The sequence below is a fragment of the Teleopsis dalmanni genome, chromosome X (genome assembly GCF_002237135.1).
Source record: "Teleopsis dalmanni isolate 2A chromosome X, ASM223713v2, whole genome shotgun sequence".
In the NCBI taxonomy this organism is placed as follows: domain Eukaryota; kingdom Metazoa; phylum Arthropoda; class Insecta; order Diptera; family Diopsidae; genus Teleopsis; species Teleopsis dalmanni.
In genome coordinates, this window is record NC_051848.1 from 69,191,789 (window position 1) to 69,212,551 (window position 20,763).

Here is a 20,763-nt window from a genome sequence, read left to right on the forward strand (position 1 = left end):
TTCTACCTGTTTTTTGAATTTAAAAATTATTTTATGAATAAATTTTTTTGGTTTTTTTATATTTATGTTATTTAATTATAATTATAATAATAATGATTTCATAATTGTCGAATAATGATTCGAATTCATTTATGTTTTATTTCAAATTCAATTTCAATTGGTTTATTTGCTAATTTTATGCTCTTTTTTAATATATTTTTACGCATTCTTTGTAAATATAAATGAACTAAAATAATTATAGTTTATGTTTATATATGTTTGTAAGAACTCAAACGTAACCAACCGTATAATATGTTAAATTGATAAGAATTTAGTCTTAAAAATCTAAGGGATATGACTAAGAAATTAATTACCTAATATTAAAATTTAATTGTTTATTATTATTATGTTTTTAATTTGCGTGAAAAAAATTTGATTTATTTTTGTTGTATTATACAAATGAATCAAAAGAAATATTCAAATACTTATATTGTTTATAATTTTTAATTGGAGTTAATTAAAATATAGCGCTTTTACAAGCTAATTGGTAAAATTTTTTACTATTGTTAAAAAAAAAAAAATTTTGAAGCAAAACAAGGATTAATTTTACAATAATTTTTATTTCATTTACATTATATATTATAGACTTAAGTCGAAATCGATGAAATATTGTGAAATAAATCGTTTTTTCTTCTTCTTTATTAAAATGATATTTCATTTCAAATACTGAATATATTATTTATAGTTATTTAATAATGATTTCTATATGTAATTTGTGAACGTTGATTAGCTGTAGACTTTTGATCGCTTGTTTCGCTATCCTTGACAATAAAAGTATCGTTATCTCGGTTGTTTTGTGAACACGTGCAAAGAAACTTCTTGAAAACTTTGTGCATTAAATGCTATAAAAAAACACTAAAGTAAGTTTCCAATAAATTAATAAATTGAGTTTTTTGAAAAAAATTTTCAAACAAAATTTTTTGTACTGCCTGCTTGTAGACTTATGATTCCGACTGCGACAGCTGTGGTTACAGTAAAAATCGGACAGTCTGAATGAAGTCATAAAATGTATACATATTAGCATGGTTACTCCAAAAAGACAACACTACCTACAGTTTAACTCCTGGTCGATAAGATCCGCAATTTCAAGTGTTAATACATTCGCACAAGTACATCTTGTCATTATCGACGTTAGAGCTCGTAAGTAATAATATACAACTGCGAAAAATTTCAAAATATATTGAAATGTTTGAGAAGTCTGTTAAATTAGGTAAATTATTGATCATAGCCATAATCATCTTAAAAATCGTTTCTTTGAAAAGACAATTAAACCTATTCTGAATCGCATGGCAATGGCAATTTTTTCCCCATTCCCAAGTTTGCTATTCTAAATAATTTGGGAATGGGTGTTTTGTTCCCTGTTCCCAATTTTGCTATTCTGAATCGTATCCACAAGGGATTTTTATTTTATCCACAAGGGTTGATTAGTTTCTCGAATATATTTTAATAAAATTATTATAATCACCCATATTCTGAATCGCTTGGGAATGGGAGTTTTTTCCCTATTCCCAAGTTTGCTATTCTGAATAATTTGGGAATGGGAGTTTTGTTTCCTGTTCCCAATTTTGCTATTCTGAATCGCATGGGAATGAGAGTTTTTTCCCTTTTCCCAATTTTGCGCAAATTCTTTCCCAAGCAAATTGTTTGGGAGACAAGTTAAAAAAGTATTAAAAATAGTTTAAATAAATATGAAAGTAACTTATAATGATCAGATTTTTGAATATATAGTCAAACTTCCATAACTCGAACTAACAACAGTGCACCAAAGTGTTAGAGAGCAAATTATATAGAATTCTGCTTCATAACTCGAACTTCTATAACTCAAATTTCTCTATATCTCGAGCAAAAATTTTGTTCCGGGTCGATAGGCAGATGCGGAAAGTACATTCTATAAGTCGAATTTTTGTTTTAAGTATAAATGCATTTTGCTGTTAGGGTAAGTCCCTTTTCCAAACCAAATGTTTCATTTTTTCTTTCTTATGTTGCAGCGTGGTTTAAAGTAAATAAAATAACTTCCAATGCTACTCTTAACGATTATATTGAGCTTGACAAAAAAATTTGTACATCAAGTTTTCCTACAGTTGACGATAATATTCAGCACTATAGCTCTAAATTACTGGATCCAATTCAAAGCGCAACGGAAAGTAAAGATGACGGTTCTGTGGATGTAATTATTTATCAGCCTTCCAAGAATGAAGTAGGAGACTTATTCAAAATTCTGAATCTATATTTGCAAACGATTGTTACTACAACTGATAGTGATAAGAGTATGAATAAAGTGGAATTTCTTTTTACTGAAAATGAGAGAAAAATTAAAGTATAAGAATCTTGCTACTTCGATAGCAAGGAGTGGAGAAGATATAATCACGGTTGCCACTTGAAAATTTTTTTCTGTACCAAAATTGGTTTAAAAAGGTACCATTTCTGTGAAAAAAGGTCCAAAATTTTTCTATTGTCTTTTTATAAGAAAATACAATTTATATAAAATGTACAATAAGTATAAAACAATACAATATCCACAATAAAGTTGGGTCGCCGAAAATGTACCATTTTTTGAACATGAGTACCAGAGTACCAAACGGAAAAAAAAGTACCAATTTTGGTACTAAAGTACCATAAGTGGCAACCGTGGATATAATAGCACAAGTTGAACCTATAAATCCCGAAAATATAGTGGCAACGATGAGAACGAACCCAGAGAGTTGTAATTATGTGTTTATACTTGATTCAAGTCCTCAAAACGAAGAAATTATACTTAGAAAGGGGAACCAGAAGTTAGAATAATAAATAGTGCAGACACCAAGAAAATACGGTAAAAAAGTGGAGGTCTGAACGCAGATCAAAAATCACAAGAGCGTGGCTGGAAATGCCACCATAAAAGAGATCCTCCTCGATGGTTTAGTCCGTATACTACATATTAATGTTAGGGAGTTGGACACACCATTCCGACGACGATCGGTTTAATGGTGCATTAATCATTCCACCTCCTCACCACAAAAAAAAAAAAACAAAAAAATTAGGCGGAGATTCATTTCAACTAGGCTCAAATTACTCAGTGCTAGAGGGCACGTAATTATATTGGTGACGTATTATAAAGTATTACTTAAGGTGAGTATAAGTTTGATTTAAACATATATTTAAGCTTTTTGTTCCGAAAAAACTTTAAAATGTAGCATTTACCGACAATTTTCCTCACAAGGGGAGAGGCAATTCGTAATCTATGTTTCAAGTCTGTGGGGTTAGAAATATAATTAAAATCATTGAAGCAATAACACTTTAAAACATATTTGTCTTACGAAATTACTGCATAAAAAAGATTAAGAGCTCTATACTTTATGACTATTACGTTGGATTTATTATACTCCCCCTAATGATATCTTTGAATTTATTAAGAAATTAGTTAAGACGTAGCAACGTTTTGTTTTTGATGTTGCGCTCTTGATTCTTTGTGTACCGGCAATTGTGGTTACAACAAACCCTTAAACAAAGTCAGCAAAAATAATCTGCCATGTTCCCCTCACTTGTTTCTAATTTTGGGTTAGATATATTTCTGTTTAAATATTACTCTTACTTAATGTACATTAATGTCTGCCTTTCCATTGATACTAGAATAATACTTGTTTCAGCTTTCGACCTTTACGATTCAATGGGTGAAATTTATTCATTTTGCATTCATAGAGGTGATTTGAATGAATTCAAGCTTTATAGGTTAGGTTAGGTTCGGAAGGCGTGTGTTGACCGTTGTCAGTACTTCCACTCGGAGGCATATATTGTAGTCCCTGTTAAACCATTAGGTTTTCCAGATGAAAAAGCGATCCCCTAGGCATTGAAGTCGCCTTGTCTGAAGTCCTGGACAGAGACAAAGGAGGTGGTTGATGGATTCTACCTCCTCTTCATCTTAGCAACTACTGTATAATCCGCTTTTTCGAATTCGCCACCGTTGGAGCATAGGTGCAATGGCACAGTGCCCCGTTAGTACTCCAATAAGCACACAAACTGCAGGTTTGCTGACGCCTAAAAGGCTTTTCGTTTTATTTTTCTCCAACCTAGCCCATAAGGTTCTAGCGACCTCACAGTCAACGCGATTAGTCAAGTATTACCGGAAAATTATACGGTATAACAAATAAAAGAAATAGATTTAAGGACGTGTGCGAGTTAGGCTAAGTTGATGCTAAATCAAAAGGGATATTTTTTGGGATTTTTAGCACTGCACACATTTAGCCATTTATTAACACGTATCGACACATCACTACATTATCGGCACAACTTAGAATTTCCCTCATTTAGAAAGCAACTTAGCCTGACTCGCACACGTCCTAAGTATACATTGAGTTTAAAATTTGTAGTTAGATCATGTATTATTATTTAAATTCACAATAACATATTTGTTGTGTGTCAGATTGGCGTACATTATTAATATTATTATTCATATTAATCTTCTGTACAGGTTATAAATATTGCTACTGTTTAACAAGACTTTAACTTCTTCTTTAACGGACAGAAGTGCTTTATACAAAAAAAATTCGTTTATGTTCTCTGAAAATTCGACATACATCAATAATAGCTCTGTTCTACGAGTTACTCGAGTAAAACACAAGTAAAGTCCAAACTGAGAGCGGAACACAAATAAAGTGCAGATTTTCATCGAACAGCTTTGTGTAAAGTCTGAAGTCTGAAATGAAGGACATTTCAAATACAACTATGCGTAAGAAAAATTTTCAGCAACAGATAAGTTGAGATAACGAAAATATGAATTTTTTTGTAACATACGTCAATGACAGTTGACGTTATTAAAACCGGAAAATTTGTAATTTTGATCATAGGAAAAAAACTGTAATCTCCCAGAAGACGCAATCCAATGCATCGTTAACATCATCAACTGCATGTTTAGACTAGACAAGTTCACAAAGGCCTGGAAGATGGCCTCGATTGTAGTGTTTCCTAAACCGGACAAGAATCCCTTATTTCCGCAGAATTGGCGTCCCATCAGCCTACTCCCAAATCTGGGGAAGCTGGCAGAACGAGTTATCCTGGCTAGGCTAAAAACAGTAGTGAACGCCCTAAATATCCTTCCGAACAATTCGAGTTTAGGGATGATCTCTCCACGGAACTATAACTAACCAGAACATCGCAGCTGATACAAACCGCTCTATCATCCCGGGAATAATATCATACCGGGATGATAATATTTGACATAGCCAAAGCCTTTGACAAGGTCTGTCAAGATGGCCTTATAGTCAAAATGGCCCATTTTGGGGTCTCAAGTGGGCTAATTAATATTATCGGTAACTTCTTGCAAGAAAGGTCCTTCCGAACTAAAATTAACAGCACTCTTTCGTCCGCACGAACAATAGAAGCAGGTGTACATCAAGAGTCGCCACTTTCACCCACATTGTTTAATATATATACGGCACATATCCCCACCTTAAGCCCAGTGTCTATGGCGCTTTATGCAGATGACACGTGCTTGATCTACTCTGACCGGGATGCCATAAATGTAAGTAACACCTTACAGAGCAATATAGACCTCATGATGGAATACTTCCAGGAATGGAAGATTAAAATTAACAACGACAAAACCAAGGCTATATTTATAATACGAAAGAGAAGGCAGCATCCTCCAGGAGTGAGGGTCGGTGGCACGGAGATACAGTGGGAGGAAAGCATAAAATATCTAGGGGTCATTTTTGATAAACGGCTTAATTGGTATAAACATATGAAATGCAAACGGAACAGTTGCTCTAAAATTCTACATCTCTTTAAGCCGCTGTTTAATAATAATCGCTTCAACCTCAAAAATAGAAAGTTATTATTTACTCAAATAATTAGGCCAGCACTACTGTACGGATGTGTAACTTACAGCAAAGCCTCAAATACTGCTATAAAGCAATTACAGATAGCACAAAATCTGGCTTTAAGAAAACTAATTAAGATTCCTTGGTATATTACAACAACAGACATGCATAGAGATCTAAAAATCGACTCAGTCAAAAAGTATATCAAGGATAGAGCCCTAAAATTATTCAAAAAAGTGATTACGTTGCCCAACCCCGCTCTAACAAACCTTAAGTCCACCTCAGGACGCACAGGAAGATATGTTGATCTACGGTCCGTCATCAGTTAGAAAATAAATAAATGATAATGATTCTAGTATTGTTAAAGTTTAGTATGGGGTAGGGATAAGCTCCCCAGCCACAATAGGGTAAAAGTGCGCAATAGCACTGTTACTAATAGAGTGATAAATAATAATCCACGTACACGAAAATCGCTCAAGTTTTAATCATCAACTTTTAAAATTTTTCAGATACAAATGGTGTTTGGAGCATGTAATTTTATATATTCGATTTGTAAACAAAAAACATATGATTTCCTTAAGTTGGGGCAGTATGAACACTTTCAAAATTAACTTAATTTCTTTTTAAAGAAATTAAGGAAATTTGGGTGTCTGAACATAGCAGTAAACATAACATAAACGTAATATTAAGCAAAGAATTAGTTTCCGGAAAGTTCGCCCACTCCAAAGTATTCTTTGATATATATGTCAACATGTCCATTACTAATTTTATTTCCTTTATATTCTAGTACTTTTTGTTTTGCTTGCAAGTAAACTCGTTTGAAGCGGCCTCGTTTGAATAGTAGACGCTGGTTTTTCTCGGGTCGTAACGTTGGATTTGGTATACATGTAAAATGTATATTAAATCCGTGTATATAGATGGATTCAAATCCTACGGGAAACGTACGGAGATACTTGGTTTTGATAGAGAGTTTACTGCCATAACGGGTTTAAACGGGACCGGCAAGTCAAACATTCTTGATTCGATATGTTTTGTACTTGGCATTATGAATTTAAGTCAGGTAATGTTTTTTAATATAATTTGTATTTTCTTTGTGCTAATATCAGATATCAGGTGCGAGCTGCGTCATTGCAAGACTTAGTATTTAAAAGTGGACAAGCGGGCATAACTAAAGCTACAGTTACACTAATATTCGACAATACGGACCCAGAGCAAGTAAGTTTTTAAAGCAATGTTAGAAGTGAAGTAATGAATTCTATAAAAACTTTATTTACAGTGTCCGTTAGGTTATGAAAAATGCAGGGAAATATCAGTAACACGCCAAATTGTTGTAGGTGGAAAGAACAAATATTTAATAAATGGCAAAATTGTTCAAAATAAAAAAATCGCGGATTTCTTTTGTTCGGTACAGCTCAATGTTAATAATCCCAATTTTCTTATTATGCAAGGACGTATAACTAAAGTCATAAATATGAAACCAAAAGAAGTAAGATTGTCAGTTAATAATTAAAATAGATTGATATAACTTTTTACATAAATGATTAGATTCTTTCCATGATTGAGGAAGCTGCTGGCACAAGTTTATATGATAGCAAACGTGAGGCTACTAATAAACTGATAGAAAGGAAAGATGTGAGGATACGTGAAGCAAACCAAGTACTTACTGAACAACTTGAACCAAAACTGGAAAAATTGCGAAAAGAACGGGCAGATTACACAGAATTTCAAAAGATTTGTAAAGATATTGATTATTTAACACGTATTCATATATCTTATCGATACACAAAGCACAAGCAAGGTCTTGATGCTCATAAAGCAAATCTCGAGAAGATTTCTACAGACATTAGTAAATTTCGTCAAACTATTGAGGAAAATAAAAAAGAATGTGAAATAATCGATGAAAATTGTAAGGAACTACAAGATAAAATCGATACTGTCTGCAGCGGAAAATTAAAAGAAATGGAAGAAGAACTTCGAAAACTCGTATCAAAAGATTCAGCTGCAAATGCTGATTTCAAATCTGCGGAAACTGATGTTGCCCATACAGAGAAAAATCTTCGTAGAATTGATAAATCGATTAAAGATGATGAACGAATACTAGAAAGTAAAGAAACTAAGCTGTGTAATATTCAAACTAATTTTGACCAGTTGAAACAAGCAGAAACAGTTGATAAGCTTAAGTATGAGGCAGCGGAGAAACGAATGGATAACGTATCGCTAGGACTAACTACCAATGAGGAAGGGGTTACCACATCCTTACAAGATGAATTAATAAGTAATTATTAACCATTTTTAAATTGTATGAAATTATAAACGTTTGATGTATATTTTAAAGGTACTACTGGACAACTTACTGATGCCGAAACTGCAGTAAAAGTTACTGAAATGGAATTGGTTCACGTTCGTAATAAACTTAGAGATCAACAAAATAAGACACAAAAAAATGATGATGCGTATATTAAGGATAAAGAGTGCCAAATGGAACTTGAAGAAAAAATAAAGCAACTAGAAGCTAAACTAAGACAAATGAATTATGAAGATGGCTTATATGAAAAAGTAGAAGAACGTAAAACGCAGATCAATATGGAAATTCGAAATATACTCAATATATTAAATAAACTTAATGCACAGAACTTTAATATAGACTATAAAGATCCAGAACCAAATTTCGATCGGTCTAAAGTACATGGCATGGTTGGAAAATTATTTAATGTAAAGGATCCTCAGTATAATATTGCATTACAAGCTGTAGCTGGAGGGCATGTAAGTTAAATTAATGTTTTTTTATTTATTTTAAGTTTATAATTTTTTTATGTATTTCAATTATTATCTTCCAGCTCTTCAGTCATGTTGTAGATAATGATATTACTTGTAAAAAAATATTAGAAAAGGGTGACCTTACTAAAAGGGTAACCATTATTCCCATGAATACAATTAAAGAAAGAAGTATTGATCCCAAATTAATAGAAAATGCACAAAAACTTGTAAGTAAATGTTTTCGATCACATATTTTAATTTTTTAACTCAAATAATTGTGTATTTTTGTAATAGGTTGGAGAGGAAAATATAAAAACACCAATTAATTTAATAGAGCACGATAAACACTATGATTCTGTAATGAAGTTTGCTTTTGGACACTCTGTAATATGCAAGAATCTAGATGTTGCTGAAAAGGTAAATATGATTCTTATATTTTTACCTTTCTTATTGGCTGTGTATTTGTTGAAAATTTTGATAACAATTGCGCACAACTGTATATGTATATTGTGTATATGTATTTATGAATGTCACTATTTATATTATATACAAACACTTGCAGTTCTTGATATTTCTGTTATTTAAGCGTTTAATGTCAACCAAAGCCAAGAATTTACTCAGCAAATTTGATTCATTATCATGATTTGACTGGTACACCACCATTAGTGTTCAAGGAAATAAAGAAAACCAACCAGAAATAATGCACAATGTAATCTCTCACCTATTGTAACATATGCGTCAGTTGTCTGGTGGGGTGAAGTCACCCAAAAGACAATAAAAGCGAAGTTAGGTAGGGTCCACCGACTAGCCTGTGTTGGAATAACGGGCGCTATGCTCACCACACCAACACCGGCGTTAGAGGTGATGCTAGGTTTGCTTCCGTTGGATTTACATATAAAGAAAACAGCGGCACTGGGAACAATTCGAATAAACCGGTGCTCCAAATGGAACAACTTCGGAAAATTGGTGGGTCATCGGAAAATTCTTGACCTCGTCAAGGAAACGCAGATGCCATTGGAGACTATGAGGAAAGCTTATGAGACAGAAGTGTTCTATGAAACACTGGACTATCAAGCAGTTATCAAAAGCATGCAAAAGACATACATAGCTAACAGCTTAGTTCAAGAATGTGTAACCAAGCTCATGGAATGTACTCATGGAAATGAGGTAACGGTCATGTGGGTCAAGGTATATATCGGTATTGAGCAAAACGAGAAGGCAGATGAACTAGCAAAGCAAGGATCAAGCCATAACTTCTGCGGCCCAGAACCCAGAATACCATTGGGTTACAACATGATGACAGCCTATGTCTATAAATGGATAACCTCACTTCATCTTAACAGATGGAGAGAGATGAACACTTGTAGACAGACCAAACTCATGTTGCCGAATCCGTGGTTCAGGAAAGCGATAAAAGTGCTTAGCTATCCGCGGGGCACCCTGAGCTGGCTGACCTCACTAATTACTGAACATAGCAACTTCAAGTATCACCTCAAAAAGATTACTCTTGCTGAAGAAGACACTTACAGACTATGTCTAAAAGAAAAGGAGACAGCGGTGCATATATTGTGCCAATGTCCAGCACTGGCAAGTAGGAGGAAGACTGTCTTGGGACACCATTGGATTGGTGATAACTTGGCAGTTCCAACGTCCCACCATAAGTAATCTCTCACACATCGGCTCAAAGAATTGTCTTTTTGAGTATAAATAACATCTAATTAATAGGTCTTCCATTTTACTTAATATTTGTTTAAAATTTTAAATCTATCAGAGTAACTAAAAATGTATATAAGGCAAATATCAGTTAAATTCTTAAACGACGGTATACAAAATTCTGTTATAGTAAATGCGCTAGACATACTGTCTGCGCCTAAATTGTTTCTGAGCTAGATTGCAATATTATAATATTAACACTGAGGCCTTTTTAGTTATAATCGAAGCTCTTGCAATACTGAATTCTGCAGAATTTACATTACATTAGAAATTGGAAGCTATTGAGATAATGAAACATTTAATATGCCACTGTTTGGTTTACATGGTAAAATGGTGACAAGTTAAGGGGTACTTTATTTCTAGTTAAGAACTTAATTACGTCGTTGTCTGTTACTGTTTTATTTTCTTTGTAAAATGGTGACAAGTTAAGGGATTCTTTATTTCTATATAAGAACTTAAGTACGTCGTTGTTGTAATCTGCTGCGGCCTGCTTGTCAAGGCCCTTTGGAAGGTGTTGAACGGCACTTGGTCGTCGCTGGCAACCAAGCATCCTAAGTACGTCGCAATATTTTCTTTTTTTCCATTTTTCACAATGAATGAAAAAAATTTCATATTAATAGATTAATGTTGGTACCATAGTCCCAAGTTTACATAAGCATATTTAGGGTCCATTAAAATCTAAAATCTAAATATAGTTCAACTTGCTTACAGAATAACTGTCAAAAGTTTCCTTTAAATGTGATTATGTGTATTAGATCACTTTTATCTTAAGTGGATATTTAGATAATTTATTTCTATAAATATAGTGCTATAAATTAAAATGTCTCGAATACGTTTAAAAGTTTGATGAAATTTCTCAATAGATTATACAATAAGCGAAGAAAGTTCGTATATATAAGTATTGAGTTTAATTAAAACCACATCCGATACTTTTGAATCTTAATCAAGTTTATCCCCATTAAGCGAATTCCAGAGTATAAACATGGTGGGTGATATCCTTTGAACTCGATAAATCCTTTGAAACAAACCAAATATCCTTAATGCGATTTCAATTTATGTAACTTGCTCTATCTTATAAATATGATATGTTCCTTTTGTACGAATTTTTTGTTTTGTATTTATATTTTTATAGATAACTTTCAATCCTAAAGTAAGTTGTAGATCAGTAACGTTAGATGGTGATATATTGGAACCAGAAGGAACTCTGACAGGTGGCGCTCGTGAAAAAAGTGATGATTTGCTACCTATTTTGGCAGATATAAAACATAACGAAGAATTATTAAAAAATCTTAATATAGAGTTACAAAACGTTAATAGAAAATTAGAGTAAGTTGATGTTTAATATAGATTTAGATACATTTAAGAAATTGTTTATTTTGGAATAGATCAATAAAAGTGGTAGCAGCTGCTTATGATAAAATTAAAGCGGATGTGGAAGACGCGCAACTTCATTTAGCCGGCTGCTTGCAACGATTATCCCTGACTTCATTTCAGGAGCACGAAGAAGAAATAAATTCGCTTAAGCAAAGCATAATTGATTTAGAATCGACTTTAGTTAAATCACGCGAATCAGTTAAAATGAATCGGGCTAAGATTAAAGATTTAAAAGCCAAAACTCAGGACGCTGATGGTTATCGAAAACGTGAATTGAAACAGGCAAAAGAGGAAATGGAGGCAGCTGCTAAGAAAGCACAAATATCTCAACAGAATGTGGCGAAACATGAAAGCGAATATTTAACACTGAAGTTTGAAATAGAAGCACTACGCGAAAATATGGAAAAGTCCAAAAAAGGGCGTGAGATTTTAATCGAAAAAATATCTAAAATGAAATCGAGTGTTACTGATTTACAGAACAACTGCAAAAATTCTTCGTCTCAACTGTCTGAGTTTAGAGATCACATTGATGAACAGAAAAAATTTATTAGATTACAAAATCGCGAATTAAATACTCTAGAAATTAAAAAGGAAAAGTTGCATAAACAAAATAATGATTTGAATCTTGACATAAAGATAAAAGAAACTGAATTAAATAAAATGACTATTGAAAAAGAAGAATCTTTGGCAAACATAACAGATCTGGAGAATAGATATTCTTGGATTCTTGAAGATTGCGAATTTTTCGGTCAAAAAAATACTCGTTACGATTATAGCAAAGAAAATCCAATTGCTGCAGAAGAAAAATTGTCAAGAATGCGTGAGAAAAAAGAGAAAATGGAAAAACACATTAATGTTAAAGCAATGATGGTATTAGATAAAGAAGAAGAAATCTTTCAAACAACAATGAGGCGCATAAATATCGTCCAAAATGATAAAGAAAAAATTAAAAACATTATATGCAAAATGGACGAAAAAAAGCGGGAAAAGTTAGAGAGTTCTTGGAAAATGGTCAACGAAAATTTTGGTAGTATATTTGGTACATTATTGCAAGGTGCACAAGCTCGCCTTCATCCTATAACACAAGATAATCACCTGGTTGGACTTGAAATTAAAGTTGGATTTAATGGAGTTTGGAAGGAGTCATTGAATGAATTATCTGGTGGTCAAAGATCATTAGTCGCACTATCATTGGTACTGGCAATGCTTAAATTTTCGCCTGCTCCTTTATATATTCTTGATGAAGTCGATGCTGCGCTAGATATGACGCATACACAAAATATTGGGAATATGCTAAAAGAACATTTCACCAATTCACAGTTCATAATTGTGTCTTTAAAAGATAGTATGTTTAACAATGCGAACGTCTTATTTCGTACCAAATTTGAAGAGGGAATATCAGTTGTTACAAGAACTCTCAATTCAAAGCTCGCAGCGCAGGGTAGTAAATAAATACTAAACTGAAAATGTATTACGTTTGATTGTTTAATTTTTGTTACATTTAAAAATATTTATCTCATCTTTTTTGAAAGTTTACTGTTCTATTATATATCATATTCAATAAAGTACATGACATAAAATATATACTTTTATATATATTTTTTTGTTTAAATCAATTGTATTTGGGAATAATAAAATCTATACAAGTAAAATAATATCAGCAATATATTAATAATATAATCCTATAGCATAGTTTCTATTTTGGATACAAACAAATTTATTATGCAGCTATCTTACGACATAAACATTCACGACTGTTTTAAACATGGTTTTCCATGGTATTCCAAAATTTCTCATATTTTGTTTTTTGCATTTACTTACTTAGAAGTGTTATTGACTTAAATTTTATTACAGTTTTCACGTATAAAACACATCTAATCAGATCTGATAGAGAATTCAGACACATATAAAATAGTAATAATGTTGTTAGCTCTTCCACTTTCCAAAGTTTAACACCTACTGTATTGCTCTAATAAACATCACGACTCCCACGTTCATTACCACGGACAAGGACGCCTTCAAGAATCTGGTAGATGTTGGAGGTGTGTTGAACCAACCTGAAACTTTAGTGGACCTGGAGGAGTGTATCCGCAACCTTACTTATCAAATTTAAGAGGCATTAGATAACAGCTCTAGTATCAAAAATAGAAAATCCAGGAACTACTTTAACATTCCTCAGCATATTAAACAAATAATCAGGCACCGAAACAGAGTCTGTAAATTTGTCCAAGAGAGGACAGCCGCCTGTCAAAGGAAATCAGAAGAAAGATTGGCATCTTCAGAAATGAAAACTGGGGTGAATTCTTGTTGGGGCTAGAAACCGGTAATAAATCCTTCTAGGCCATAAACAAATACTTCAGACCGGAACGCAAATGGGCAATGCCGCCTATTCATGGGGCGACCGGCATAGCATACACAGATTCAGAAAAGGCCAAGGTCTTTGCTGACTCGCTGGAGCTTCAATTCCAGCCTTACGAAGACTGTGATGATGACTCTGGATAAAGAACCTGATGAAGACATCGCGCCCTGCTCTAGTGATGAAATCGGCATAATCACCTCAAGATTGAAGACACGATCTTCACCAGGGTACGACAAAATTAACAATAGATGCTTACGTAACCTACCGGAAGATGAGATCCATCTCATCGCGAATATAATCAACTGTATGTTTACGCTAGGCGAATATCCTAAGATCTGGAAATAGGCCACAGTTGCAGTCTTCCCTAAACCCGACAAGGACTCGAAGTTTCCGCAGAACTGGCAGCCCATAAGCTGATTGTCAACTTAGCCGAGAGTGATTCTAGACAGACTTAAAACTTCGGTGCACTCGCAGAATATCCCTGACGAGCAATTTGGTTTTAGGGAAGACATCTCCACAGAATTGCAACTGGTGTGACGGCTCAGATGTTACAGTCAGCCCTAAGCAGAAGAGAATGAACGGGTATGATTATATTTGACATCGCCAAGGCATTTGACAAGGTCTGGCATGACGGCCTGATAGTTAAAATGTCTCGTTATGGTATCCCAGTCGGGCTAATCAAAATCCTCGGCAGCTTTCTGCGCGAGAGGTTGTTCTGTGTAAAAATGAACAGTACCATGTCGTCAGTGCGCAGAATATAAGCCGGTGTTCCACAAGGATCTCCACGCTCTCCAATGTTCTACAACATCTTCACGTCTGACATCCCAATGCTAAGTCCCTTGGTGCTATCCTTATACGCAGATAACACTTGCTCGTTATATTCCGATAAACTTGCCAGAAATATGACCAACACGCTGCAAGAGCATGTTAATCTCATCCTGGAGTTCTTCCAGAAATGGAAAATAAAAATTAACAATGAGAAAACTAAAACCCTATTTATTACTCGTAAACACAGACAACATCCACTTAGAGTGAGAGTCGGTGACATCGCGATTAATATGGAGGACAGCATTAAATACTTAGCAATCACATTTGATAAGCGGTTCACTTGGCACAAGCACGTACAAGTCAAAAGAAGTAGTTGCGTAAAAACACTGCACTGCTTTCAACCACTTTTCAAATACAACAACCTTAGCGTGAAGAACAGAAAGCTGATCTACAGCCCGATATTTAGACCAGCACTACTTTATGGGTGTGCCGCGTATAGCAAAGCTGCTGACTCTACTATCCAAAAGCTACAAGTTGCTCAAAGTCAGGCTCTCCGAAGGCTCTTCAAAGTGCCATGGTACATCCGCACGAATGCTAGGTGAGCTTAGAATAGATCCGGTCAAAAAATGCATAAGGGACAGAGCTCTGAAGCTATATGCGAAAACCGACAGGCTGCCCTACTTAGTACTGTCTAATCTCAGAGTAATCACTAACCGCACGGGTGGTACGCAGATCTTAGATCAATCATTGAATAATGACTAAGATTATCAGAAATACTTAAATTAGCCAGTGAGATGGGCGGGACTCTGCAGAATCCTCCCAGCTATTATAGAGTAAAAGTGCTCAGATGCACTAACTTGGAAAAGGCTTAACATAATAATTGCACTAAATTCTACCTGAAAATTAAAAAATCAGATTGGGATAGGTTTGGTTTATATTACTCAAGCTCTACCTCAATTCCAATTAAACAAGCGTCTATATATTTTAAGATATAGCACTGCAAATATCCCATTGTTTAATATGTCTAATTTGCTGTGTGAAAGGGTGTTTGCAGTAAAATAATTGTAATTTTTAAATCACAATGGAAAAGATATAATTTCACAAGTAGTGTGAATATTCAACTTAATACAGAAAGGCTACAGGATATAACCATATCTTTTGTGTGTCTGTTTTTCTTTTTGAGAAAAAATTAATATTTTGTTTTTTTTATTTTGAACTGTTAGGTAGTAAACAATATTTTTCCAGAAAATTATAGCGTTAAAGGATGAAATACAATATTATCCGGATCGGTGGTTCCAATGGCGAGGTTCGACAGTTGAGACATCATGATATTAACTGTTGAATCGAAAATAATAATTTTGTATTAATTATAAAGGCACCAAATTGAAATTTAGCCTACATAAAATTTCTGCCATTTCTGTTTACATATAAACATTGTTTAGTGTTTCAGGTTTTTTCGAACAGTAGTGAACTACAACAACAAAAATTTTATTTTTTAATATTATTTTTATTAATTGAATTTTTGGCTGATTACGTAGCTGTTTCGAGTATAGCCAAAATACCCATCATCAGTGGTCTTGGAAATAATTCTTGTATTTAAATATTCGTATATAATTATTTTTGAGACAGCAAATAGTACCAGAAATCGAACTCGGGTCCTGCCAAATGTGAAGCTCAGAATCAGCGCACCTTAACCAGCTGATCCAAAGCCGTCCTTGACTTTTTTTATGTTCGCATATTTTTCTGGAGTTTTGTTACTTTTGCTATGAAAGTTTTTATTAACAGCTGTAGAATAATTGAATTAATTAATTAATTATATTTTTTATTTTTAATTGTTTAATGTTGTTGTAATGCTGAGAAAGTCATAATAAAAAGTAAATAATAAAAAACTTTTATTTTATTATTTAAACATGTATATAGTTTATTATTTTCTTATATACAATAGAACGAAGTAAGAGATCTTATTTATTAATTGAAATTATTAATGTTTTAATTATTAATGTTTTGAGTTAAAAGAAGTACTGTTTTACCTGCGCATAATAGCAAAGGTTTATTTTATTTTATTCTAGGAATCCCATTCATTTCAGAATTTGAGTTTCTTTCATTATTCTATTATTTTAAATAACAATAGTTAACGCTTTAATTTGTTGAAAAAAACCCTAGTGGATAAAATAAATAAATAAAAATTTAAATACATTACATTTGTAATAATACTTTTATTAACATAATAATTTTAATAAAATATATTAAATAAAATTTAGTTATATCAAATTTATTATAATAATTTTATTAAAATTCATTCGAAAAACTGATTAATCCTTGTGGATAAAATAAATAAATAAAACTTTAAAAATATTAAATTTATTAAAAAAGTTTTATTATAATAATAATTTCAATAAAATATATTATTCAATAAAAATTTAGTAATATTAAATCTATTATAATAATTTTATTAAAACAAATTCAAAAAAAAATTAATCAACACGTGTGGATAAAATAAAAAAATAAAAATTAGAAAATATTAAATTTATTATAATAGTTTTATTATAATAATACTTTTATTAAAATAATAATTTTAATAAAATATATTAAATAAAAATGTGGTTATATCAAATTTATTATAATAATTTTATTAAAATACATTCGAAAAACTGATCAATCCTTGTGGATAAAGTAAATAAATAAAACTTTAAAAATATTAAATTTATTATAATAATAATTTTTTTAAAATACAGTCAAACTTCCATAACTCGAAGTCAAATTTTGCAAAGAAAAGGTTCGACTTATGAAGACTTCGAGATAGAGAATTTTTTTATTTATTTTTATTTTTGAAAGTAACTAGAATTACATTTAAGGAAATTTATTTATTTGCAATCAAATAAAGCACAGAAGTTATAGTAAAGTAAAATATGCAGAAATTAGGGTTTGAGACTTTAGTTTTTGTCTCATTTTCAGTAAAAAGAAATTCCACTTTATTCATACTCTTACTCTTATCTATCAGTTGTAGTATCATTCGTTTGCAAATATACATTCAGAATTTTGAATAAGTCTCCTACTTCATTCTTGGAAGGCTGATAAATAATTACATCCACAGAACCCTCATCATCACTTTCCGTTGCGCTTAGAATTGGATCCAGTAATTTAGAGCAACATAAGAAAGAAAAAATGAAACATTTAGTTTGGAAAGAGGGACTTACCCTAACAGCAAAATGCATTTATACTTAAAATAAAAATTCGACTTATAGAATGTACTTTCCGCATCTGCCTATCGACCCGGAACAAAATTTTTGTTCGAGATATACAGAAATTTGAGTTATAGAAGTTCGAGTTATGGAAGCAGAATTGTGTGTAATTTGCTCTCTAACACCTTGGTGCACTGTTGTTGGTTCGAGTTATGGAAGTTTGACTATATATTCAAAAATCTGATCATTATAAGTTACTTTCATATTTATTTAAACTATTTTTAATACTTTTTTAACTTGTCTCCCAAACAATTTGCTTGGGAAAGAATTTGCGCAAAATTGGGAAAAGGGAAAAAACTCCCATTCCCATGCGATTCAGAATAGCAAAATTGGGAACAGGGAACAAAACACCCATTCCCAAATTATTTAGAATAGCAAACTTGGGAATAGGGAAAAAACTCCCATTCCCATGCGATTCAGAATAGGGCTGAAATGAAATGTAAATGCACAATTTTAAAACTCTTACATGAGAAATCTTACGTTTGTAGTTCGAAGAACATATTAGATTTAACATATCTACCCATTCCACACTCTCCACATCACACGCCATTGTACAGCATCTTGTCAACTTTTTATATAACAATAACGAAAATGCTAAAAGTGTAACGGCGGTGGACAAACTCGATCTAAAGTGTTTGCTGGCACCAAAATCTTTGTATTCTGACAAAAGTAAAATAATAAACAATTTTTTAAGGTTTTTCTCCCTTATTTATTATATAAACTCATTTACACTTTTAAATTACCTGAATAATTAACATATATATACATATATATATTTTTTTTGCATTTTGTTTTTACATTTTAATTAAAAATTACATTCATATAATATTTTAAATATTTATCAAATAATATACAATTTTACATATTTTATATTCAATTAAAATTCTCCATCAATATCCATCAATCCTTTGAATTAAATAAAGTTAAATGTACTTTTGTCCTAAACGTGCTGCATATAACAGAACCATTAAATTATAAGATAAAATCGAACACATTGATATTACCAATGAAGCACATGATACACATATTTGTTTAAAACAATTTAAGCGTTTTTATTCTTTTCTTATTTTTAAATTTAGTTTTATAACAAATATTAAAAATTATATAAATTAAATTAAACAATTCAAAGAAAAACTAAAAAGCAGCTAATGCATATATTACTAATTTAATAGATACTTCGAAACATAATTAAAATAAATTATACCACAACAGCCTAATAAAATTAATTAATAAAAATTTGTTTATGTAAAAATATACATTTTATATTATAAGCTCTCTTTTGAGAAGCAAACTAATGTGAATGCTCTCTCATAACTTCACATCTGAGGTAGAATTCGTACGTAAAAGTGTGAAATTAATGAAGAGCTGCATTTCAAGAGTACATAAAATAAATGATTATATTATTTCAACAGTTACTTTCTTATACATACAAACGCTGTATTATTTGTCTTCATATTAATTTTGTACTTGCCGTTTCACCTAAATGTGACCAGTAAACTATTTAATTCAATTAAATTTATCTTAACACATTACATCCTCATACAAAAGAGACAAATACTTTTTAATATATTCAAACAGAACTATCTTTTATCTTTATGTTGTTTAGTATACATTTTTTTACTAATAGACTAGAGCATAATTTATAAGTAGAGCACGTTAAAACAAATATTTTAAATTCAATTTAAATAATCGTACATACTTTCATCTTGATTCAGTCTGTCGTGTCTTATATTATTACAATTGTTTTGCCCTCTAATTTATTATTAAATATAATTTGTATACAATAAATATGACTTCTAAATTCCATTACAATATTTTAATATTACATATAAACATAACTAAACCATATATAAACTATTTTTCATATGCATCACACATCACACAATCAAAAATGTGATATACACAAGTAATAAGCTTTTACAAGTGTTCTTCTTTAATATTATCATATGAAAATCTTTTAAATGTTCTATATTTGAATTTTAAATTACAGAAAATAATTTTTAAAAAATCTATATACTTTATATTTCTAAAATCTATAACATGTTATTCCGACTTATCATTGAATATATGTATTTGCTAATAATAATTGATTTAATGGTTCTTAAAAAACTTAATTTTTGTCAAAATTCATATATATCTGTTATATATTGAGAATGAAGCAATTAATACAATCAATACATTTTGAATATATTCACTACGTCAAATTAAATTTTTTATACTAACTAAATTGGTTAATACCATGAGAACTAAACTTTTATAATTTGAAACCTAAAGCATCTATCCCTAACTTTATCGGTAACAAAATTTTCTCTTCCTGTGAAAATTTTATTGTGCATTTTACCGACATTGGAGGGGAAATAAGTTATACACTTTTATATAAGACTGTGTAATATAAATATATACATATATATATATATGTATATATATATATATTATGAACAGTTAAGAATTAGAGCAACAAAATTTCATTTTTTAATTAATTGCCACCACAAAATTAATATTACTAAAATATAACAGCAATAGTTATAATAAGTTAATTTAATTATGTATAGTTGTGATTCACGTTTTTATTCAATTTAGAACAACACAAGTCAAGTACAGTTTTAGATCAATTAGTTAATAAACTTGATTAAATAATTAAAATAATTAAATCAAAGAAAGAATTCCAAATACCATTGATAAGGGTATTTGACAATATTACAAAAAGTTGTGTGTT

General features: G+C 31.4%; 1 protein-coding gene across 1 annotated transcript; it reads left to right on the forward strand.

Moving 5' to 3' along the window:
• The first annotated feature begins 6,653 nt into the window (after positions 1–6,653).
• LOC119690069 (structural maintenance of chromosomes protein 2-like) lies at positions 6,654–13,145 on the forward strand. Its single transcript, XM_038105058.1, has 9 exons — positions 6,654–6,894; positions 6,948–7,049; positions 7,111–7,320; positions 7,380–8,109; positions 8,170–8,597; positions 8,672–8,818; positions 8,886–9,008; positions 11,437–11,630; positions 11,690–13,145. The coding sequence occupies exons 1-9, from the start codon at positions 6,727–6,729 to the stop codon at positions 13,128–13,130; spliced, it is 3,543 nt and encodes a 1,180-aa protein (XP_037960986.1). The 5' UTR covers positions 6,654–6,726; the 3' UTR covers positions 13,131–13,145.
• Positions 13,146–20,763: the final 7,618 nt, after the last annotated feature.